Here is a 26,863-nt window from a genome sequence, read left to right on the forward strand (position 1 = left end):
AAATGCGGCAAATCGCTGCACTTTCTATTCGTTTTGGGATAAATTCAGTGGTCAATTATACTTGTTAAAAAATAGACATCAGCCTAGCTGGAGCGCAGGAACACAATAGATAAAAAACGCTGATTGTTCCCTTCTGATTATACCATAGCGGGTTTAATTATGCGCGTTTTAATTCCTTTTAGAATATTTTACAGCATTTTTCTACATTGTTTTTGTTTAGAATTAAAGGGATAGCCACAATTTTCTACAAAATGTGCTGATCAATATTAAAGTGAAACAATTGAACATATTATTCATACGGAGATGTCTATCCTTGGCTTTTGGCTGTGTGTAGCAGCTTTAGTGGATGGTGGAGTGATTTAGAATATGTTTTTTGTACTAAATATATATTTTTTCTCCTCGTACCCAAACCCATGTCTTGGTGGTTGGCAAAATCCAACCAAATAGTCATTAAAGGGACACTGAAGTCTCCCAATACCTTATTAAACTAAGTATTACAGGATATCTACACCATATAACAACATATTATGGCCAACGTTGACCAGGAATAGAGAGGCAGCAGGTCTAGGGGCACAACTTTGCGGGCACAACGCCCTCTTGGGCGATCAGGCCTCTCCGCGTGCTCCTGCTCTATTGCCTATTTATGAAATCTCTGATCTCCCCAACCAGCCCATTTACATCATGGAGGACTGTGCTGAGTCAGCATATGGGATGGAGTTAAAGGCCTTTAAGACACAGAGCGTTGGGTTATGACTTCATATCCGCCACTCAACAGTAAAGATGGCGGCTGCGGAGTGGGTGGCCGGTCTGGCTTGGAGCAGTGCTTAAGGTCAACACGCCACTGTATATGCTGTTGATATATTGTTCTAACTCTTCTTTGGAATGCTTTAAATCTCAGACTCAAAGACGCCAAAAGTACTACAATGCTTACGAGGAACACCCTAGCTCACCAAGTTCTCCATGGACGTTGTAGAAGAATGCCTCTCGTGGTTTGAATGTCTCGAAGGTGCCTTAGCGAGCTCTGCCTTTGAGCTTTGTCTTTGAGCGCTTTCTCTTTTTCTAACCATTTCTACAAAACCTTCCCATCCCAAGAAAACCTGCGCTATCAGAAGAGCTCGCGGGAAGCTTGACCTGGTTCTTGTTTCATAAGTAAAAATAATTGTGCGCCACGGGGAAATTCCACCGCCAAGAACTCGGATGGTTTCAAATACCAAAGCAATAATATTTGTACTTTAATATCCAGCCTTACAATATCTGCCGTCTCTTTAGGTAAGAATGTATCAGCCCTGAACGGAGTTGGAAGATGCCTGTTGGTATTTACATGACGGGGACAACGCGTGCGTCACATCATTGAAGGATGTCGAGGGTGCCGGGCAGCGCGTCTCTCTGCTGATCAGATTCGATCTGCTCTTGTATTAAAAAGAAGAAAAAAAAAAACAATTTTTGGTACAGTAAAACTTCATGGATTTTACAAAATAATCTTTCTTGACAATATACCCATATAAAATTGAAATGCTGCGTTAAGCCGGCCGAACTGCTTCTCCGACGGAATAGTTTAATTATTTTTCAGAGGTATTTTTCCATTCCACTTTTTCTTTTCATCTTGGTTGGATATATTTTTCATGCTCGCGCAGTATGCCGTTTCAGCATAAATATGTCTGTTCCAGGAGCCGTTTATTATTACCATCCGTATCAGCATTCGATCCGCTCATGAGGTTGTGCGGCAAATTATATATTTTCCTTTATTTATACATTTATTTATAAATATCTATATTTTATGAGACGTTTATGCGCTGATATAGTATATATCAGTATGAAATCTGTACAGATCTATGTACTTATCATATGTTTGTTGCGATATCGGTTCAGATTGTACATTTTATTGGAATTTGGCTTTTGGAAATGGGCAAAAATGCCATATATTTGACGTAAAATAAAAATTATATCGGAAAAAAAGGCTCTTTTACTAAATAAGTGTGTAAACCTTTTGGTATAATATTTCCCATCAATAGAAATGTCTGGTTAAACCTGACAACAAGTTTATTTAAGGTGATCAAAAGAAGGAAACTTTAGGTTACCCTGATTGGTATCATATAAGATTGTGGATGAAATTGCACTTCTGTAAATCCATATTTCTACATTGGTTGTGCTTCGTACGCATCTTGGACTCTAAACACTAACATCTAATATTGATCTTAACCCACAGACCAAAGACGATAAATGTCTCGTGTTCCGCATGATATAACTATCACGATACATTCTGTATCTCCGGTATGTCAGCAACTCGTCTTCTCTTGGGTAGCCTCCCAACGTCAGCAGTACTTCTGTTTCCGGCTTAAGGAGATGTACAGGCACTTGTTCCACAACATCGTAACTTGTATGGTTTGTCATAAAAAAGGGGACAAGAAATGCCCCTTCAAACATCTTCCAAGACGCATAAGGCCTCAACCGCGCTGCTGGGTCCCTGTGCCACCCCACCAATTACAAAGAGTAGGTTGCCGGTCTGAAGACTTGAGCAGGAACATCGACCTGTTGGCATGGAGGGTAGGATCTCCCACTTCTTCTTGACCAGGTTAAACCCTTCCACGGAATTCAAAGGCGAAGGCTGGTTGCCTGCAGAAGAAGAAGTAAAGATATCGGTTATGTCCTCAGACACAAAGTCACTAAAGCGAGAATTGGGAGGAGAGTTGTGGCTTCTACTCCTTGACTTTTCTATGCAGTATGAAGGTCCAAGCCAAGCGGCCCTGGCTGGTCTGGCACAAGGTATAGTTAATTCAATGACATTCAATAACTATGCATTAGACATGGTCAGGTCAGTCCGTCTTGTAGAAGGAACCTGCCATGGATGTCCCTTCAATATGCCTAATGAATCCAGTGAGTTGGAACCACAACTTTCCTCCCAACTCCTGCCGCAGTGAATGCAGCGAGGGAAGAAAACAACAAAAAAAATGTAATCCTTGGAAAAGAGTGAAATGAAGGTTCAAATGACTGTTAGATAACAGCGAGTTGGTGTTTACCAGTCACAAGCGATACCTTTTTTTTTTACTTGCGGTTCACTAATTAGCTGACACTGACATACTTATTACTCCGTGGCTCTTGAAGCACGTTGACAGGAATCCTATTACAAAGGGCAAGCGGTTATTTTGCGGATTACGAGCGGTACGGTTTGTGCAGCCTGACAGACAGACATGGAAATCTTACATCAACAGCATTGTTGGATCTATAGAAATAACGGTAACGGGTCGGAAGGGGTAGGGAATAATCACAGCAGGCAGCACACCGAGGAGAGTCTAATTTAAGGGAACCTTATCTTATCTCACGCAGGGGAAATTTACTGCACATTTAAGTTCTGGATTTCCCTTGGGGCAGAATCAGAATGATATGTTGATGGAGATTTTTCCTCTGTAATGGAAATTTGAGATGGTCCTAAACAAAACAACAGTTATGGGGGTTAAGTGCTGGATGGAGACACAGGTGAGGACCCGTGGTTGACGGACAGCTTGGTCCTCTGGTCTCAAGGTTGGATACGTTGTGTAGACCACAGGTTAGGTCCACCAATGCGCTCGGTATGTGGTTTTGTTTTTGGGTCCATGTTACACATCAATGACTGGGTTAATAAAACTTCGGACCCTTCACGCAACTTATATATTTTTTTTTTCCCCCAAACTTCAAAAAGCCTATGGCTAGTGGACGGGGGGAGCCAGTGAATGGCATAAAAATTGTTCACCCATTCAAAGGCACATTTGTCTGTTGCTTCAGTGAATGTTGGTTATCAAATTTTATTATATATATATATATTTTAATAAAAAGAGCCCACGGTACCGCAAAAATCCAACATCTTTGAGCTTAGAATGTTAAGTCAATGGGGCTTGGGTGTATTTCAGTTGTGTTTTTGACATATTTGTAACATGAAACTGACTCCTCTTTTAGCTTTTAATTTTTTCTCCTTTTCCACGAGAGAAAAAACCTTGATAAATCACACAGGTGGCCCGTGGTCTGTTACAAGGGTTTTTATTTTCTCGGTAGCTGCACACATCAGTTATTCACATCCCACTCCATCTCCTGCAGGCTTGGCCGTCATTCCTGCTCATGACAGACAGAAGTAACCTTTTCCTCGTTTCATTTCTTAAGATGACTCCAAGGGGGGGGCAGACAAATGAGTCAGCGCGGCAATCTCACCACGCCATCGCTAAGAACTCAAAGAGAGACGCGGAGCAGGTAATGGGCAGAGAATCTAACAAAGCATGTACGATATACACACGTAACACGGCCGATTGCATGCTAGAGAACATTGCATCCTATTTTAAGGCACCGTTTATTAACAGTTCTACTGCTTACTATCGCAATGTGCCGAAGTAACCCTGCCTTCTCAATATGTGACAAGAAAGGTGTCAGTGTACCTTCTGCGTTCAGCAATCCAGAATGAAATTACTTAAATAGGTCTAATGAAAAATATATGATACAGCTATAGATCCAAATAAAAGACCAGATCCACCTCCAAGACTTAGGATGCCCGTACTCTGATTGAAAAACCCAAAGATGCTTTAATTCTACTTGTCTCTGCCACCCTTTATATGATATCTGCAACCCTTTGCCCGTTTCTTACCTTCTATAACCCACTCTCGATCAAAAGCCAACAAATCAGTGGGTAGATGATATACCCTCTGAAGATAAAGTCATCACGTGATTTTATGTGATGGGGTAACACGGGACACGGACAGGTGGTCAGAGTTTGGGTTGGGTTCGGGTAAAGAAATATTGGGATTCCAGAGGAAAGATGAAGCAGAAAAAACTGTACAAAGTAATGTTTGATGGATACAAAGAGGACCCCGGAATTCTAAGCAATATGATTTCCCCGTCCTTTCATCTCATAATGGATTATCCAAGGCATTGTCCTTGTTTGTTCTCTCTGCAGAAATGTGTGGTCATTGCCCCCTTCATCTCCACTAGTCCATGACCCCCCCAGAACCAGCTTCCAACAGAGTCCTTCGTGCCATGGGACTTCATATTTTATAGTAGCTTCTTCTACTCATTTTTTTAAGGCATGTTACTGTGAAGAATTGTTAAAAAACCCATTTGGCAGATAAGAAATCTCGACAAAAAAAGCATTACAACATCTGGAAGGCATCCAAACACCGACGGTAATAAAGTAATAACCTTAATGGAAGTTCCTAGGAAAGCTGAGTCAGATTGGGGTTCCTTAGAAAAATAAGTGATATATCAAAGGTGAGGTCAAAGTACTACCAGAAAAGCTGAAAATGATTAAATATATTCCTTGTGCTTTTTCTGTATACAGGGTTATCTGTCCCAAAAGATACATAAACAAGGCTGGGGGCTTTATGTAGCTTCTACCATCAGCTGGAGGCATAGTTTGCTGGAGAAGGTTGTTTATATCTCAAATATTCTTTTTAACCTACTGGGTCAAAGGGATCTTCACCTAAAGTAGATTAATGTACCAATAAGCAAAAGCATGGCCAGTTCTGGGCCTAGCCCCTGGTGGGATGTTGGAGGCTGAGGGAACGAGAATGATTGAACTTTTTTGTTTCTTCCAACAGAAGACATAAAAATCCTTTATCACGGTTTATCATCCTTCCTGCTGGCCCAGGAGAACCCTCCATGCCAGCGTGTCAGGCTTTACCCCCTATGTCTGTTCCTTGGGCTCATGATGCCCAAGGAACACCTCATGAGCCCAAGGAACAGACATGATGGGTGTCTCACTCGACGGGCCAAATGGTTCTTATCTGCCATCAAACTCTTATGTTTCTAGATGAAAAAATCATATATATATCATTGGAACCATAAAAATAACAATGTGTTTCCTGCAAATATTATTTTGTAGACCCACAAACGCTTGTGGCCCTTCCGAGAACCCGAAGGTCGTCCGACCATCGTCAGCCTCATTTTGCCGGTAAACTCATTTCATCCCGTGGATTTTTATCTCTAAACATCTTCACCAGCTGGAGATCTACAAAGAAAAATTGATTTTCCAGAAACGTAATGAAAAATGAAACAGTTTTTTTTTCAGATTTTGATTCTCCTTTGAAGATCTTTTCCTTTTCACTTCCTCTGAAAACAACGACAACAAAAATAAAACCCTTTTCGGCGATTGATAGACGACCTGTTTTGAACACCTGCTTTTTGCAGCTTTGGGGATATTAGGAAGGCTCTCGGAGACATTGAATATATGTACATCTCATTTCCTCGCTCTGTTTGCATATCACAGCTTGATTATGAATCAATGTGGGTTCTTCCAATGAATATGCAAATCATTCCGTAGCCTAAAGATACTTTTTTTTCCCAGTAACTAAACAATCTATTTAAGGATAATTCTAAAACGTGGTGGATTACGAAACACAAGAGCGAAAGGGGTTTTTTTTTGGTAACACCGAAGTTTAAAAAAAAAAGATCTATACATAACGCTGGCAGAATTATCATAAAAAGTATAGATCAATCAATCTTTAACCCTTTGAGGCACCACCACGCTACTTTATATGCAAGTGCTTGATCTCATAACCTTGAAGATTGGTAGATCAGTGGTCCACGTACTTTTCTTAAAAAAGATTGTAAGCTTGTAAGCCAAGCCCTCTTAGTCTGACCGTTCCAGTATTGTCAGACCTTTTGAATGTAGGGACTGTAAGAAATGCTGCGGAGATTGTTGGCGCTATATAAATAAAATATAATAATAGTAATTCTAATAAAAAAGGGAAGAAGTTTCGTTATGAAGTTTCTTATTATAGAATGGCTATAATTAGATTTTAAGAGCTTCGGAACACTTGGCACGTTATGTGGGACAGTTGTTACCATAGAGGAGGAGACTCTATCTGGAATTATATATCTGGACCTAAAATGCCGTTTGACAAGAACGTGCAACATTTCCAAGATGATACAGATTAAGAGTATGCTTGGATTTCACTGTAAAAGTCTCCTATGGCTCGCAGTTTAGCAGATAAACCCTATAGAGAATAGTCACGGAAGTAACCGGCCAAAGGAACCCGTTGGGGCGCATAATAGATTATGAACTAAAAGTTCATCTCTATGGTTTCAGTCCAAGAGGTGAGAATGTCCTCCATGAACGCCTCCAGCTCTTTGTGATGCAAGGACTTTGTTTAGAGGAATATACAGAAAAGGTTTTATTTTCTAGAAATGTCGCAGGAGGAACTGTCACTGCGAAGAATACCAAAGGCTCTAATTTAAGAAGAACAAAATAACACTTTTATGTTCTCCTTAAGAAATGTTCCAGATAAACTTTATACATAAATTAGAGGGGAGTACAATGCCGGGAGCTGCCTTGAGCAACAAAGTTAAAGTTTATTTCTGTGGATCTAATCAGACGGCATACAAGCGAAATTTATAAAGCTGTTTGCCGGAAGGTAGCAATTAAACACAGAGGAGGACCGGTGGGAATTTGTACCGCAGTAAAATGAGACATTAGCACAGATCCTATCTAACAGTAAGATGATGACATATAGGCGGCGGATGGAAGAATCAAACCAGCAGTGGAACTCAAGATTGAGGGGCTCAGCATCGGAAGAAATACCCAGTTTATTATTCTTGAAGTGCAGAGGGTCAGGGTGACCAGAGGATGTCCATGGTGGCCCAGTGACTGAGAATGGGCAGATCTGCTGAGCTTGGACTGCACATTGGTGTACATAGGTGGGGTAGATGTCTCTAGTAGAACTTGGCCAACTCGACCAACAACAGAATGAAATGGGGTAAGAGGAGTTTGATATACTGTCTACGGGTGGGAGCAGAAGTTCTGTGGTGGCCTTGGTGAAGTCACAGATCCCCTGATCACCTCCCACCAAGCAGCAGGACTTTTATGATTTCATCTCCTTTGGATTCATATCCATACCAGGGAACTCTTCATGTTTGGCCCAGGGTCTCCGGGTAAAGCTCTACTTCCCTTTGTCTCTGGGTCAGTTTCTTGACCATGCCCAGTGCTCACCTATTCCGTACCCAGTAAGAGCTATCTGGTTCTAGCCCCACACCCCATGCTGCTAGCCCTGACCCTTCATGAAGCCGTTCCCCCAGAAGACGGAGAGCTGCTGGTAGCCCACCATGGGAAGTTGGCCAGGTTTGCTCATATTAGAACCAATCCTCCCTTTAATTAATGGTCTCTCTGCTTTGAGTCGTTAGTTACTATTGCATCTAAAATCCCAATTAAGTTTTGTAGAACACTCATTTGGTTTATATTACATTATATATGCACAAATTATTTCGATGACAGCAGAAACGATAGGGCGGCCGGAGCTTCTCTCTCAAGGCACCCGGAATGCAGGCGCCGCGTTGATTAAGATTAAAAACCTGGACAATGAAATGCCGTTAATAAACGTCATTAGATGTGGTAAACCAGCTAAAGATGGAATTGTGGGTCCCAAGATAAATTAGGAGATAATCTTGAAAATTAAATCTCATGCGTTGTTATTTTTATCTGCGAGACAAGGATTCATTATGCCATTCATTAAGAGCAAAGCTATCCGTCAGCCAGATGCAGAAGCGAACGCAGAGTCTGGGTCCGCATTTAGAGATACAAGTTATGAAAGAGGGGATTTAAATACGCTCTGAAGTGGGGGGGGGGTACTTGTGTCTGGAATCAGAGGCTATTTCGGATACAGTAGTATTTGATTCATGCCGAAGTGGTTATCGACTCGCAAACACGGACTTTTATGGATAACAGATTTTTTTTGTACTGTAAAAAGATTCCAATAAATCTGACATCTGACGCCACTGTATATTTTCCTAACGGCAATTCCCTACACGCTCTGATTTTTTATATTTTACTTTTTAATAGTTTAGACTGTTTGAAACATTATAAAGCTTAGAGTGGACACTTAAGGGGTTAACCCTCACTTAACCTGAATAAGAATAATTATATCGGTTTTCTCAACAGATAATATATATATTTACAATAAATAATATTTTATATATATATATATATTTACATTAAATAATACTTTATATATATATATATATATATATATTTACATTAAATAATACTTTATATATATATTTACATTAAATAATACTTTATATATATATTTACATTAAATAATACTTTATATATATATATATATATTTACATTAAATAATACTTTACTATATATATATTTACATTAAATAATACTTTATATATATATATATATTTACATTAAATAATACTTTATATATATATTTACATTAAATAATACTTTATATATATATATATGTTTACATTAAATAATACTTTACTATATATATATTTACATTAAATAATACTTTATATATATATATATATATATTTACATTAAATAATAGTTTACTATACATACATTATATATATATATAGATATATAAAATATATATTTATTTTTATATATATATATGTAAACTACAAAAAAAACGTTCTTTTAACTATTACTATTAAAAACAGTTAAACAACAAAAACATTTTAAGGGTTTTCTGCTGCTATGGCAACAAAGTGTTATAATTTATCAGTGTTGTCTCAGATTATAGCCTATAATTATAGGGATGGTGTTGTAAATATTCATTAAGAAAAGTATTTAGTAGAGTGGGAAGAATATGCATCTTTAACACTATTATATGCATGTTGTAAATAAATATTTAGCGGTCTTAAAGACAGGTGATAAGACGTACCTAGCCCCCCTACTGCCACCACTTTTCCACCCAGGTAGCCAGTCACAAAGTCAGCTCTCTTCTCCTTCATCCGCGTGGAACGCCCCGGTTTATTCCATATACCTAAAAAAAATACAACAAAATTAAATGCCACATTAAAAGAGACAGCGAGAAACACATGCAAACATCCTCGACGTGTTACGGGAGAGTCCTGATTTCTATTTCTTTGCAGAAAAGCTTTCAGCGTGCAGATGACCGGCGGTACTCGGGGGCAGTTAATCGCTGGGGGTTTCTCAGGTACCCGGAGGAGTTCTGGGGGCTGGCGAGGCTGGCAGCGGATTTTATTCTGTATCATATGGAGCATTTGGAATGAAAACTGGGGATCACTATTTTGGGGGATCAGGGTGGTCTGCGCATCTGTTGACTCGGATATCTCATTTTGTTTTAAGCATTGCTATGGATACTCCCCAATCTCAAGCATGTAAGTAAGGGAGAGGGGGCAGTGGTTGGACCCCAAATCATAATAATCAGTGATAAATAATTATATTATAATTATACATTTTCTTGGATGCTGCTGAGTAATAAATGTAATTAAATTACAGCAATCTATTTCTTGTTCATTTCTTCTGAATCCTGCTGTAATGTTTGAGGCTTACATGTAATGCAAGGAGTTTTACTTTACTGAGAGAGTGGTAGATAAATGCAACGGCCTCCCAGTGAGAGATTTTAAACATGCATGGGATAGACATATGGCTCCCGAATCTAGGACGAGACCAACAGGTCTAAAATAAATCCTATCATTGCTAGTATTCTGTTTCTGTGGTTCGATACAATGTAGCAAAGCGTTACCTTGATATCCTCACTTAACCTGAATAAGAATAATTATATCGGTTTTCTCAACAGATAATATATATATTTACAATAAATAATATTTTATATATATATATATATTTTTCAGTTCTTTTCCCTCCTCCATTTGCACCCCAATCCCAGGGAGACTCGGCCCCTAAACGCTGGTAAATGCCGCGCCATTTATCTGAACACAGTCCCTTCTGTAATCATTTAGAGTTAAAGAATCCCATTCCCGGCTGACAGACAGCAAACCGAGCAGAGGTAAAGATACTGAATGAACATGAGGAACAGTGTGTGCTTATCTCCCGCGCCCCTCGGGACCGCCTGTGCAAAGGCAGCTGGGATCCTGTCTATATTCAGTCCAATTCATTCATCTGCCTCGCGGCCTGAACCGTGATATCTCGCCGTCAGTTGTCATGGTGATTAAAGAAATCGCTTCGTACCAGCTGCGCACACCGAGCCAACCTCCCTCCCAACCGCATAACCTCTGGATTTAGAGATCTAACCTCTGGCATACTGGAAAAGGAAAAGGCAGGGGGCATTTGGCACATTTCCGCCGTTCGCTCGCACACGCTCATTCTAACACCTGAAGACAGAACTTGGCCCAAAAAGCATTAATTAACCGCCTGCCTCTGGGGCATCAGATCGAACCTGCCCTGCCAATATCATATTTCATCACCTGCCAGCCCGACATGCTGTTTTTACTTATTAGTCATCTTTCATAACAGCTTTCCAATCCACCAGGTTTAAATCTATGATAGCAAAAGGAGCTTGTGTTGAATGTAACACGGATTCTCTTCTCTTGTAGGCAGGTAGCTCTGCTTTTTTGCATTCGATGTCAGCAGAGATGAATCGCTACAGGTTCAATCCTGTGAAATATCTCACAAAGCAAAGAGGAGAGAGACGGACTGCTGCCTCGAGGAACATCCTTAATTACGAAGTAAAACATATGGCTTGTCATCACTGCCTCTGAAGATGGCTCTGAAGATACAAGAGGTGGACAATCGGCCAGAGGAGAAGCATGAGCCGATCCAGGGCAGGTTTTTTGGCTTACGGAGGTGGACTTGCCCACCGTATACGGGAACCCCTGGCATGTATCTGTAATAATTACCCAGGATTGAATTGGTATATGGTTTGGAGAAAGTATTACTGAAGCTTTGCAGAAATTGCAGTCCCATCCATGGTTGGAGGCCAGGCAGCCATCATTCAACCAGCCAGTGCATGAAGTGTAGGGAGCCTCGTTACAAGCACCAGAAAGACGCATAGGACGAGCGGTGTGGACCCTGAATGCCCTAATTTGACACCCTGCCCTCCTATCCGTAAATTGAGCCTTTTCACCAAAATAACAGGGTCTCCTGGGCTTGTTCTCAGGGTCACATAGTCTGTCTCCATCATATGTTACTCAGATTTGATGATTTCTGAGCACCCCGTTCGGTTCTTTTCTTGCTGATATATCACAGCGGAAATCTGTGCTTGAAGACAGGTGACTTCATTAAGGATATCTTCACCTCATGACAAGTCATGGTTTCCACAAAGGTTGTTATTAGAGCAATCTTTTTGTCACCATTAGCGTGTCACTACAATGACATATGGGGTATTAAAGGGGGATGGTTATAGAGGCAACGTATTTATACTGTTTCTGGCTATAAATACCTGTTTCTGGGCACGGTGTACACAGCTCTATCTACACGATCACAAGCGGCGTGATACTTAAGAACCAACCATTTAGCTAATGTGCCCCATGCAGAGACATCCTGTGCCAATCCTCCCTGTATTAAGAGTATTTCAAGATTTTTTTTTCTAAATAATGTTATTTTTGTTGCTCGTTACTCCTCATAATAATTTATCTATGCCAAGGTACGATGACTACAAAGATTAACTAAGATGCTAGGGCCCTGTATGCGAGGTGCCCTCCGGCGAGGCTCTGATCTCGTGTCATTACATCATATTTCGATGATAAGGAGAGGTAATTACTGAAAATAATATGAAAACTGAGCAGAGCTATTGCTATTACTGTTTAAAATTGGCAGCGCAGATAACGGTGTCAAAGAGAAGCCCCTCTTTAGGACGCCGAACATATATCGCCGCTGCCGGGGGGTTGTGCCGGGGGGCTGTTTGTATATCCTTTTATATTTTTATTAGGCACATAATGATATATTTTATTTTAAAGTGACAGTGGATCCAAAACTGTTCAATAGGGTGAGATCCAAAACTGTGAAATATTGGGGCACAAGGGACGGTGTGGACACAACATTAGGTTCTCAGCCCTTTGTCAAGTGTACTCGGCACTGATCGAAGCTAGATGTGTTCTCATCAAGCTATGGTCATGTGATTGTGTTTATCTAAGAAAGCCCAAAGTTAAATTCATTGATTTCTCTCCAATGGCCTCGAACCATGGCCCTCTATCTAGCTGGCTCACCCTAAGCCTGAAGGGTCTCACATACTGAATGGGGACGAAGCAGAAGGTCTAGGTCTACCATCTCCAACGGGGGCTTCTCATTACTTCTCACTGGCCACCTTCTGCCACGACGCCTCCGTCCGCACAATCGGGAAGACAATAAGTCCATTTCTTATCTTGGCTCCGTTTTCCCAAACCAACTAGTCTGAGCAACACAAGGAGTTTTTTAGAGTTCAGCGACCGTCAAGAACGTATCTGCACAGCGAGGTCTGCGTATCTGAGATAATCACTGCTTCCCGCCAAGCATTGGGTCGCACGGCATTACAGAAGACGCTTGGCAGCCAATAAAGGTCATTAAATCCATTTCTATTTAAAATGACCAGAAGACTAACGGACTCAGCCTGATTATTTTACTGACCACAAGAGCTTCTATTTCTAAACGAATTCTATTTCATTCTAATATGGACTTAATGCCGTTAAATAGGAAGATTATTTTGAGGCTACTCTCTTTGTTTCAGAAAGAAGAACTTTGTTGGCAATTGAAAAATAAATACATCGCTCACTTTGCTCCATATTTGTCTTTATAATCCTTTTTTTAAAGGGTCACTCCAGACTTTAGATGCACTTTACTGCATAAAACAGCTGCTCTGGTGAGACACTCACCCCCCCAATGCATGGAAAAAAAAATGCCCCCACTGATTTTAACGGATGAGATTCCTTACGACGGATTGGCTGCTTCAAGACTACAGAGGAAGTGGGGGAGCTGCAGCTTCTCTTTAAGATAAGTGCTTTTTTTATGCTCCAAAATAATTCATATTAAAGCACTCATAAGGTGATATTAAACTGTCCTTTAAAAGGCGTTATATACTCAGAATATATATTATATTTTTTGTATATTTAGGTTTTTTTATACCATAAACAATGAGTATGGCGTTTGAGTCGTATGATGAACTTTCCCAATATCCTTGGATGAAAAAGTAAAAAGAAGGTCGTTTATTTTGCCTCGCTAGCCCGTTAATGGAGAAAGTCTCTGCAGCGTCTCTTTGCTTTGCGGCTGAGTTGTCAACGTTGGCAGCTGAGGTTTTGTTGGCTACACTTTGCTTCCTCACGCTGCGCCCGGATGATGAATTATAATAGGATTTCTGAGATAACTAGAAAAAGCTTTTTATCGGCATAAACCGGCGCAGGTTTTATTACACCTTTTCGGGCTGCTTGAGGAAATCATCGTTAGATTGTAAACCTGGAACAGCGTGCGGGCGACTCCAACGTGTGAAGACTCATCGCTGGGTGACGGGGGTCCTGCCTTCCATCTTCACATCGTCTTTCGCGATGAGGTGAAAGATCATTTTTAATTGGTCACCCAGGGATGAAGGTAGATGAACACTCGGTACTCTGTGACTGTAACCTTAAGGGGAAGCTCGGGGAAAATATGTTTAAACCCCGGCCCTGTATACAGTAATAACCCTCAGCGCTGTATACAGTAATATAACCCCCAGTGCTGTATACAATAATAACCCCCAGTGCTGTATACAGTAATATAACCCCCAGTGCTGTATACAATAATAACCCCCAGTGCTGTATACAGTAATAACCCCCAGCGCTGTATACAGTAATATACCCCCCAGCGCTCTATACAGTAATATAACCCCCAGCACTGTATACAGTAATATAACCCCCCAGTGCTGTATACAGTAATATAACCCCCCAGCACTGTATACAGTAATATAACCCCCCAGTGCTGTATACAGTAATATAACCCCCAGCGCTGTATACAGTAATATAACCCCCCAGCGCTGTATACAGTAATATAACCCCCAGCGCTGTATACAGTAATATAACCCCCCAGCGCTGTATACAGTAATATAACCCCCAGCGCTGTATACAGTAATAACCCCCAGCGCTGTATACAGTAATATAACCCCCAGCAATGTATACAGTAATAACCCCCCAGTGCTGTATACAGTAATATAACCCCCCAGCGCTGTATACAGTAATATACCCCCCAGTGCTGTATACAGTAATAACCCCCCAGCACTGTATACAGTAATATAACCCCCCAGCGCTGTATACAGTAATATACCCCCCAGTGCTGTATACAGTAATATAACCCCTAGCGCTGTATACAGTAATATAACCCCTAGCACTGTATACAGTAATAATCCCGTCAGCGCTCAGATGGGTGAGAACTCATACAATGGCTAATATGCAGCTGCTTGAAAACATTATATTATGGGGCAAAAACTAACAAATGGTTTAAGAAAAAAAACACTAAAATATTTTGATCTGATACTAGTAATACCAGAAAAAACAGTTCTCATTAACCACAGATGGGTAGACCAGAGTTATAATTCTCCGGTATATCGATGGGAACCTAACTGTCCTGATAGATCCTTCAAATCTGGGAGACTCTGGGAGAAGAATTGGTAGAGGCTAAATATGTGAGGAGCAGCAGAAATATCTTTTGATCTATACATATGCTAACGATTTGCTCGCATCACAGATGGAGTGGAAGATTGGAAGACGAGTTGGCCATTACTCTACATACTATAAAAGATTTCATTTTTAATCATTAATATTTACTTAAGGCCTTTGGGCAACATCGTGTTGGCAGGGAAGGTAATTCTGCGGCTCGCTGAACGTTTTGGAAGTGGATCGCTCCCCGCGACGGGAGTACATTTGTCGTCGCAGAGCGTCTGATTCATTGCTACTCGCTTCCAGTAATTTATTACATCGGAACTGATTGAACGCAGATCGTGAAGGACCGTTACCAATGTGACGGACGGAAGTGTCCCCGGGCAGACAGCACAATCTATGAGACATGCAGAAGACTGATGGCTTCGTCTTCTCCCCATATATATATATATATTAGCATAGTGACAGCACCGACCTTCCACGGCTCTAACATGAAATTACACGCCGGGTTTATAGCTGTCCCAGGCAAGGTATTTATCCGTCTTATTTAGTAGAGCGTAACACAACAGACATTGTGTCTAAATCTGCTCCGCGGACTTCACCACCGCATACACTTCTCCGCACAAAGACAACTTGGGTGTCACATCGAGTTGTAATTGTCACATCGATGTAATGTAATTGTTCTGTGATGCAGTTACTTGTTATGTCCTGTTGGTCCATTGTACTGCGCTACAGAATATGATGGCGCTATATAAACCAATTTTTGCATGCAAAAGCCTTCATTGTAAATCAAGTTGGACCAGGTATACAACTAGACCTCTAATTTTTAGGGGGCAACACCGGAGTGTCAAACACTCAGGGATCTCATTAGAAACAATGAAACAGAGGTTGATGGCATAAAAGATTGTGAGCCACAATCCTTAGATTCAGGAGCCACATGCCAATCCCATGCATGTTTAATACCCTCACGGTATTACCCTCTACCACTTCTGCTGGGAGGCTGTTCCACTTACCAACCACCATCTAAGTAAAGTAAACTTCCTTTCCAATCCATTCCACAACCATGTCATAATATCTTCTCATGACCTTAAAAACCAAAGGCACACAAATCAAATCACAGATGCAGAGTATAAAATCGAAGCGGGCATTTCTCTCGGGGTCACATTCAGTGGCGGCTTCTTAATAAGATATTTTCACAGCGTAGAGCGTTACTTCTGTCCTATTGATTGCATAAAGTTTTGTTTATTTAGCAATTTAAAGTTTCTTTCTATCAATTATATAGGAGCCCTGGATCTACACCAATAATTCCATTCCGTGTTTGGCCGTAGACCAATAGAAAAAGCCGTTACTTATTCAGAATTCCATCAGAATCCAGGGGTAAAACACTTTTTTTTTAATTGGAGGTGGCAGATCAGGCCAAGGACCAATAAGAGCCAAAATGACACATGGGCCAAGTGGACGTTGGGGTCTTCACATCCATCCTTCAGAACTCAAGGATTGACGACGAGGAGGCCGTTTGGCCGACCGATCTCAATGATCAATTTGAATATTCTGTCGGTTGCCATGGTGATAAAGCTAAAGTTCTATCATAGTAACATAGTAATTTGGATTAAAAAAGTCTAAAGTCTATTAAGTTCAAGCCATCTACCTTTCCATCCTGCTTTTGAACCAAAAGAAGCCAAAAAACCCAATTAAACTATTTCTCGAATGTTGCCACTTTGAACAGATACAATTGTAACAGCAACAAAATATCCCCTGACATTAAACAAAGGACTCTGGGGGAAATTTGTTTCCCGGCTTGGAGACTCACCCTGCTCCGTGTCGAATATTTCCACCGTATTCACAAAGTGCGGCCGGGAGTAGAAATTGTGGGGTCCTGGCTGCTGTAGACCACCAAGGCTGAAGAACAAATTCTCAGTCATGGTGCAGCTTGCAAAGGCACGCCGGCTTGGGATGCTGGGGTATCTAGTCCAGCTATTTACCTCAAGGTCCAAGGCTTCAAAGGCTGTTACTGGAAGTTTACCCTGCCGTCCTCCTGCCGAGACAAAGAACACAAATGGAGTGGACGTTCCATCGGAAGACCTTCCATTTTACATTAAGAATTAAAATTCCACCGATTCACTCCAAGTTTCGATTAGTTAAGAATTAAGAACTGTCTATAGGTTTCGTTAACAGACTTACAAAGGTGGGCTGGGACCCCTCTTGTCTTCTTCTACCTTCAAACAATTTGATCAGAAGATCACCTCTAAAGGCCAAATATTCTACAGAATTAGAATTTACAGAATACCTTTTTTTTGTAAACTACATAGACACATTGTCGTAAACATGTCTTTTTAAAACCTTCCAAATATCAGGTTTTTTTTATGTAAATGGCTCCCAAAAATATATTAACAAGTTACTTTCCTACGTCAGAGGACATCTAATTTAAAATACCAATCGTTTGTCCTTTTCACGGGCTGCCCAGTAAGTGAGCGTCGGAAAAAACGTAAAACTATCATTTTTTTCTACACTAATTGAAGAAGACACTTTAATCCCGGCTACTCCTCGCTCCTTTTTCCCAAAAGATCCTCCTGCGGTCGCTACTGTTCACAGCTTTACACGTTTACCCGGGAGATGACTTAATCTTGAGTTGAACCTTACATGGATGGAGTTTTTTAACGCAAAGCTTCGCCTTGGGTATATGGGTGAGAATTGTCTAAAGCATCATGAGAAATATATACGAGCCAACACTCTGTACGCTATAGACTGTGGACTCTCTATGGTTTGTAGGCATATATATATATATATATTAGAGCTGTTTGTACTCAATCTTACTAGGGTTTTTACAGTGGTACATTAGTTCACCTCTTCCGGAAGGCAGAACCATTTTAAGACTGTTACTTTGTTGTTGTTACTCAATTATAGAAATAGTTTAAGAGTTGGAGGTTTGCACTTAATGTTATTCAAGAAAAAGCCATGATATAAATGAATTCCGTTGGTAATGAGGTGCTATGGGATGGAGGTCAACCTTTAGAAAGCCTCTGAGGAACATCATACAATAATAAAAAAAAAAAAAATCCCAGCATTCAAACATAGAGTGTGCTGAGATTTATTTCTTTATTTTGTTTTTAAATTATAAGATTTTTTCTTGAATTGCCCTTAACTTCATTGTGATTAATTAGTGCTGTAACATAGCACGGAACTTTCCAGGGTAGGCTACATAGATCTATCTTCTGGAGGAATGGCTTCGCGTAGGTGGTGCTAGCTATGCGGGGGTGGGGTTAGCTATAGACAGCCTTTAGTAGGAAAAGAGGAAAGTAGGCGGGGAGTAGGCATAACATAGACATGGCCACATGCCACTTCCCTGCCCAGAGAAAGAAGAAAATGACCGGGAGACCCGGGGAAGCAAGGTTTCACCAGGAAACTCCAGGTCAAGCCAGGAGAGCTCTCAGGAATGTATATAAAATAGAGAATTACTTTATTCTAGAACACACGTTACAAAATTGTCTTGCCTTGAGTTTAAACCTTCATTGAATATTAAAAGAACATCCAACATGTCTTGTAATGGCTTCTATTGAGTAAAAAAAAAGCATTCTCACCCATCTGAAAGTGTAGAACACACAATATATTAACAAACTCACCTAAGACGTATATTTTGTTTCCGCGTAGAAAGGTGGATGCCCCATACCGCGGGGTGGGCATGGACGGTAACTGCTGCCAAGTATCTTTTGCTGGTTCGTAGACTCTCACCAAAGCTTGAGGCGAGGTATCCGCACCCATCCCTCCGAGAGCATAAATCTTCCCTTCTGAGATAAAAAAAAGACCCTCACAGTTAAATATTTAACCGTTTAAACAAAATCAATGGCAACCAATAGGAACAGCAGAATATCAATTACCTGACACTGATTGGCTTGTCTATACGAAGTGAATAATGCTGGCAAACTCTTTGTGTTCTATTTTTAATATACATTCTAAGGATAGAATAACCCGTAAAGCGTTATAAACAGTATGCCTTCGGTATCTCAGACTGCTGGGTGTCTAGACATGAATATCTTAGGAACAGATGAACGGCGAACAGTTTTTTTCACATATATTTAGGATTCTGAACCCAAATTTAGCTTGGGAAGCTATGATTTTTAAATGTAATCTTGAAAGTTTCTTTCTTTGTTACCCCACTTTCTATATCAGCGAATTTCACGGCTTCCAGGCACATTTACATTTTTCAACTATTTTTTTTAACCGTAAATTTCTGTTTTGCGCTCTTTTCTCAAATGCCTTGTTGAATAACCAGATCAGGACTTTATATTGCTGCAGTGTGCTTGTTTCCCAAATAGAGATGGATTAACAAAGACCTGCGATAAAAGGAATGGACCATTCCGACCGTGGAGCACTTTATGTTCTTTTTTATATTTTTATAAAAATTATGTATATATATATATGTATGTATGTATTTACAAGACATAATTCCCAATTTAAAACTGTCAGTTCAGTTTTAAAAGCAATAATTACAATAAAACACTAAAACACACATTTTTCTTCAATTCTTTACATTTTTCTTCTTTCTCGGTCGGAAGCCATTAGTAGAGAGAATAAAACAATTTCATATTGAGAAGACAACGTTACAATGTCATTAATTATACATTTAACAACGGCTCTGCCCCTTACTGAGATCCTATTAAAGAATTATGGCGTGTGTCACTTTAATTTTTAATGTGAATGTATGTGAAAGTGGAAACGGAATCTCCGCCATAACGTATTCCTCATCAGCTCTGTAATTAAAATCCATCACGAGATAAACAATATTAAAACCACTTTGGGTGGAAATATCTCCTTAAATGTAATTACGGAAACGACGCGAGCAGATGTAATTAATGTTTCCTGCGCTGACAATCTGTGCTTTATCCGCAGAACGCGTGACTAGACCGGGAGGTCTCAAAAGGCTTTCGCATCAGATGCATCAGAAAGTCCTTGATGCGGCCGGCTTTCTCGCACTCTACGAACAATGACTCGGTGATGTTCTATTTTTTTTAGGTTAAAAACAGAGATTTCGCCTGAAACCGGCCAATTTAAGCTGCAGCGGTCGGTGCAGATTTTTTATGTTGGTATATGATGTCATGCTTTGCGTGAAGAAGACAAGGCAAGGGACAAGAAGATGGTAGGTCTGGAGCTGGTTGAGGGCCATACTTGGGAACTTCTGGGCTGAGGCTACCTGGAGCCAACCCTTGCAGGACGTTGGGGCGTTCCCGTTGATGTCAGTGGGCGTTCTCGCTGACATCATGGGAAACACTCCCATTTAAAGGCAAAATGGACAGGGATTGGGGTGTGACCTGGAGTATTCGAGTGTTGACCTGGAGAACCGGAGAAGCGGTGCTTCTCCCAGACTTCTCCAAGTCAAGCCCGGAGAATTCCCGGGTATGTTGAGAACACTTCCCTGGGTCAGCCCTAGGCCAGAAACACCCATATATACATATTTTTAGAGGCTGAGCTAGGGGCCAGGGCTTTATCCATAATTTTCTCTTGACTTTTCTTATTTATTGATTAATTATCAGCATAACTGGGAACTCACCAGGTTTGACCCTCTGGGTGAAGCCCTGGTTCCCTGGTTGTTTTGTAGCCACGCCCACAGTATGCCTACTCCCCGCCCACTTTCCATATCTCCCCTATCATTAAAGGCTACATACCCCTCTGCCCGGAGACCCAGAATAGCAGGGCTTCCCTCGGAGACTCCGGGTCCAACCCGCAGAGTTCCCTGTTACCCTTCTAATTAATAACTTGCATAATTAATTGTATTATTAGCAATCATTCCCGCTGAGAAGATGCCGCCTACCGCAGACGTCTTATTTTATAGAGGTTCCTGTGCCTGAACCTTCATGGTGATTGCACCTTCGCGTTCAGTTCTTTTTCATATTCCTACCTGTGGGGAATACGCGGCAGAGTAAAGCTTTATTTGCCATTCGCATTTTATGGAAATCTTTCTGCGCTGAGAAAAAAAAAGACAACAGAGTTCTTAATTAAAATTGATTTTCCTGCGTCAGCCAAGGAGATAAACTGGATACACGACTTTAATAATGAATTTTTCCTTAAAATCCGTTTACATCGGCGAGTCGCTTGTTTCAGTGACAGATATTTATTGCTGCTGTTTGCTTTGCTTTATCGATGCACCGAAGCTTTCTTCTTGGTCTGTTCTGGGTATTGAAATAGGTTGGCCGGCCAGGGGCCACAGCATGTATTAACGGACATAGCCCCCATGTATTACCTGACTATAGCCCCCATATTGTGAAATAAGTCTAATTTCACAATATATGGCTATTTCCTTTCATTTTATTTCGTATCCATTAAGAAACGTCACCCTTGTAGTCTTTCCTGTAGGAACTCTTATAGACTCCATGCTTAGTGAATAAACCCCACTGTATTAATTCTCACGCTCTGTGTCATTTTAAGAGTACACATTTATTGCGCAAGGTGGGGTAATTTAATTTTATCTTATTAGTCATGTTCGTCAGCTGTTCCAAACTACCTAGACTTTGCCAGCCTCCGGAATGGGGCCAGATTTTGGGATATTAGTCACTGCAATAGGTTTGGTGAAGCTGTTTTTTAATTTTTTTAGTTTATTAATATATATATATTGTTTTTTTTTGGCAGTATTCACAAGAACGGGACAAAAACAGCTTCTTAAGAGAAAAACTTTTAACACAGAACTTACTAGGCACAAGGTGCCAGCGGAATTTGATATAAGGAGCTGTTTGAGTAACGTGAACAAAAGGACCTTTATTTATTAATAATAAATAATAAATAATACAAATATTAAAAATAATATTATGATAAGCCAGGGTAAGAAAATACGTGACAAAGCAATTGGGGGTATACAAGAGAGAGGGTGTAGGTGCCTTTATCTATAGCTGCCAACAGTCTCAATTGGCTCGACAGTCAGTCCCAGGAGCAGGACTTATCTGTCCTTACTGGTCTCCTAGTTAGTGATCCAGCTTCCAACCATGCGCACACAAGGACCAAATCAGGACTAATCTACACTAAAACAGTAAAGGTCTCCAACCAAAAGGATCGGACACGATATCCTTTCTATCGCGGACCGATTATAACGTTGGATGAGGTCCCTTTAAATGAAAGCAACGACCTTTAGCCCAGCCCCAGCCTTTTCGATTCGCGTCAATGGACCCAATGAAGCGGAATCAACATCAGAAAATTAAACCGAGACAGCTCCGTCTCATAAAGGTGCCTTATGGCTCTTTATTCCCTCTCTCCATCCCCATGTAAATAATATAAACACTACAGACGATTGGATCTAATTTTAATCATTTGTCTCCCTGGAGACTCCATAGCAACGTGACTATGCATTAAAACGGCATTGGGAAGTGCACTGCTCCTCACGCTGGTACAGACCTCACACTCGCATCAGGGGGGGCTTTAGAAATATGAATCAAGTCTGATTTTTATAGAAATAAATTGTTTGAATGGGGTTATGCGTCTGATCACAATGACCATGCATGTAATGGTTAATCAAGCGAATGAATGGTATTTCACAAAGAACGACCGTAGTAATGAAATTTGGACAGTTTTTCGTTTTTTCAGGGATAATTAAGAAAACCTGCTGTTTAGTAAAGTGCTGCTTATTCACTAACATGGTCGGCGGACATGTGAGGACATCCGTGTACATGTGTCCATCCGTGTACATGTGTTCAGTGTAGCCGTTCTCATTCTCTGCGGAGTGTTTCACAGTGAAGTGCTCGGAAGGACCCAGGAAGGTGGAAAAGTTGTTCTTCCTTTGTTTGACACCAAAAAAAAGTAGTAAATACAAAAAAAAAAGCTTGACATTAATGGGGACCAAAAGGCAATATGGAGATTCTAGAATTATCCAGAATCTCTAGAATGTGGCCGTTGTATACTTCACTTGTAATAATCAGGGTAAGTAACAGGTTATGTTAAATTTCATTAAACTAGCAACACTGTAAATGTTCTCGGCAGCGATCAACCCATCTGAGATCCTGCAAGTCTGACCTTTTTGGGAACAGCATAAGGCCAGGATAACATAAACAGACTGGAAGGTTATAAAGAGGTAGAAAACACAGAAATTATTGTTATTTTTATGGTTCTTATGCAAGGAGCTCCCATAATGCAGACTCCCGGAACCTATGAGGAGGGACGAGGACGCGCCATGTATCTTGAAATTAATTATTTGAAATTAAAAATTTAAAATAATTTAATAATTTAAATTAAAAATAAAAAATAAAAATAATTCTACCCAATGACAAAAATGACTTTGTAGAAAATGTAGTCCGCCGTACATCAATCTGTCACTTAGATTTGGTTTAATTCCTCTGCCAATTAACATCTTGGGTTTGGGGTCATTTCAGAGGCCGCTGAATCAAAAAATAATAATTTCACGATAAAACGATGGATCTTCTGACCAGGATGGCCCTTGATCTTTATGGTAATTAAACAAGCTTTAGACGATTCCCTTCCCCTCCACCGGATACAAACTCCGAAAGATTATGGTTTGAGAAATCCAGCTGAGTCCAAAAAAGATTTAATTGCACTTAGCCTCTTACTCGGAGCGAAATCTTAGCATATGGCTTGGAATGAGTATGATCCCGGAGAGGAGACGTCCATGACCTTGCATATATATATTTTTTTACAGGAAAATTGGCTTAAGAAGTAATGGGGGGGGAAATGATTTAACAGCAATAAAAACGTACATTTAGAATAATGAAAGGTTCTTAGGTGTCCAGTGTTCCGTCTGGTAATCATACTGCGACTGTACAGCGAAGCCATCAGCGCATGGATAAGATACAACCTCTAGTGTTCGAAAGCTGGGATGAGGGCCACCATAAGAAAACCTAGGGCCCAGCGGAAACCTTAAGACAGGGCCTTTTGCCCCGTACCACCCCATGCTCTTATAACTGCCCCGCTCCATGCTCCTGCTGCCGCCCCGGCCCCCCGTGCTGCTCGCAATGCTTCCCAATGATAGCAGCTGGAAATCTCAAGTTTTTTTATTTTTATTCATTTTTTATTATTTAAAGGCCCGCCAACATAGCATTCATTTGCATAAAATGTACTTTTTGTAAAAAGAAACATATAAATTTCTTCTGAACATAGTAACATAATAACATTCCATTATTTGATAAGCTGTATCATTTTTCCTGACGTTATGGAGCTGAAACATGGATGCGCATGGCCTTCTACCAATAATAATCATGCAGACGTTGTAATTAGCACAGCAGCTTGCTCTCGCCATCTGCCCGTCTCCGTATTTTTGGGTTGTTTGAACCCTCTCAAATCATTTGTTTTGATAACATATGAACATGCAGTTGATTAACTTGACGGTGCTGGCATTTCAGTGACGGCGCCGGCTCGCCAATAAAGAACATAGATTGGCGAGCCAGCCTCTTACCGTACATTGCAGACGTATATGAAATGTGACGGCGGCAGACACCAAGACGGAGGTGCGACCACGTGAGCGCGCGCGTTGGCTTAACCGGTCCCCGGGCCGAGTCGCCCCGGCGCGCTCTAATTTATTCTGACATTTTTGCTTGGAGAAATAAAATCAGGGCCTCGGTGTCCTATATATTTCGTGACATGGAAAAGGCCAAATGCCTCAATGTCTGGAAAGATATACGTGTAAGCACATAAATCTGTAGGGTTTCCTAAATCCCAATGCCCAGTCGACTGCAAAAATGCGAGTGAATTTAACCCTTTGATTGACAGGCGCAAAGGCTCCTGGGACTGCTGATTAGGAATCATTTGAAGATCTGTTGCTTTTAGGGCTGTAGAACATTGCGATATACTGATACCCAACAAACATTCCGAGCTCCTTCCGAGCAGGACATCAGGGGAGGAAAAAGGGACAGATGGATTTGGAGACTGGTCCTCCTAAACAGGGAGTACGCAGCAGTAGCTTCTTATATTTCGTGGTCTCCTCTTTCCCGGAGTTTCTCAAGTTAAGACAAATTACCAAAGATGACCAATTATACCGGCGTGTTGAAAAGACACGGGATCTACACTAATTATGCTATGAGCTAGGGTCAGTGCACTGTATGTACCTAGACTTCCATGGCAACCATCAATTCTGTTGCCAGGGAGATGGCACAGCGCTGTTTATTTGATATTTTCTCCTTTCTTTAAAAAATTTACATTTCTTCACTCATTTATTTTACATTCTCTCACCTGTGACCAAAAAACGCAATAATGTCATAGTTACATTTTATTGGTAGATGCTTTTTAAATGCATTTTTTTATAAATAATGAGGTAAATGTATCTGTCTTGTGGTCTTTAAGCATAATTTATGCAATGTCAAAAGCTTACCTTTATCGATGGCACTGATGCCCATGGACGGTTGACACAGGGGGGCTTTCTTCTCCCATTTTCCCTCATCCGTGTTGTATATCTCCACAGAAGGCAACGGGCATTGTTCGGAATTCATGCCGCCAATTACGAAGACCTGCTTACCTACAGCGACCGCAGCAGCCCCTGCGCGAGCTGTAGGCAGAGGGGGTAAAACTGTCCACATCTGTGACACCACATCCAGCACTTCCACGGTGTCCAAGGGTAGGCCTACCTTGCTACACCCTCCAATAACATACAAGCGCCCGTCCTGGTAGGCTGGCGTGCAATAAACACGGCAGGTGGGCATGGGAGGGAAGACCTCCCAGTAGAGGGATGTGATGGCACTGGATGCCATGATAGAAACCGGCATTGTATATCAATAAAAAAACATTAACGAGACGATCCAAGTCCAACCGAGGGCAAAGGACCCTTGTATGAGCAGCTGTGGTTCCCAATGAGCAAAGATTGTCTCTCAACATCTGTTTAACCGAGGAATTTTAGGAATATGTAGATCCCTCAATATTGTCTTCATGATTGTTCTTCATCGTCTCAATCCTCAGGAAGCATCGACCTCGGTCATTGATGGATGCATCGTGTGCTTCACCTGCAGTAGCTGCTACCCGGCTTGGCTCCAATGTCATGCAGGTGGTGGAACATCTGGTCTCGTCAGCTGACCTGCCCCCTGGAGAGACAAGGAAGATACAAAAGTAACAAGTGAAGATCTTCAGGGTTCCATCGCGCTGTGATTTTTGTCACTGGGACACAAAGAGGACACAGTTGGATGGTGCTACTCAAAATAGATGAACTGCACGGTCCAACTGTGACGTAATGAAACATTTATAACAGATTAGCTGATTCCAATTAAAATTGTGGAATTTGTTGATTCTAGATATGGTTCACACGAAAGGACATCAGATAGATCTTATTTCCCGCGTATGAATTCTTGGAATGACCCGGTGAAAATCGTTCTTGAATGGATGTCCCGTTTAGGATGATGGGTTAGTCTGGCAGAAACTTGAAGGTTTAATCAAGTGCGAAAAAGGCCCGGTTCCTCTCCATGTGACGTTACCCCCCGTAAGGCTATCAAGCTAAACTATCTATTTTTTTGTCACGGTATTAAATTAAATGTCATTGTGTGTAACTGCTTAATTTTAGTTGTGAAGTGTAACCTCCACAAGGGAACAGAAGCTTCTAATATTTGTCGATGAGCCGCTTAGTCGGAGCTGTTTTCATGGTACATAATTTAAGTGACACAAATGTCTCGGCGTATC

The 26,863-nt window shown here is 40.9% G+C and overlaps 1 protein-coding gene across 1 annotated transcript; it reads right to left on the bottom strand.

The window, feature by feature from the left end:
* Positions 1–1,208: 1,208 nt before the first annotated feature.
* Positions 1,209–26,162, bottom strand: KLHDC8B (kelch domain containing 8B). Its single transcript, XM_053469604.1, has 5 exons — positions 25,572–26,162; positions 18,895–19,059; positions 17,085–17,309; positions 9,634–9,735; positions 1,209–2,613 (listed from the first exon to the last, which is right to left on the bottom strand). Exons 1-5 carry the CDS (start codon positions 25,960–25,962, stop codon positions 2,417–2,419), a joined length of 1,080 nt encoding a protein of 359 aa, XP_053325579.1. The 5' UTR covers positions 25,963–26,162; the 3' UTR covers positions 1,209–2,416.
* Positions 26,163–26,863: the final 701 nt, after the last annotated feature.

The sequence above is a fragment of the Spea bombifrons genome, chromosome 6 (genome assembly GCF_027358695.1).
Source record: "Spea bombifrons isolate aSpeBom1 chromosome 6, aSpeBom1.2.pri, whole genome shotgun sequence".
Classification (NCBI taxonomy): Eukaryota; Metazoa; Chordata; class Amphibia; order Anura; family Pelobatidae; genus Spea; species Spea bombifrons.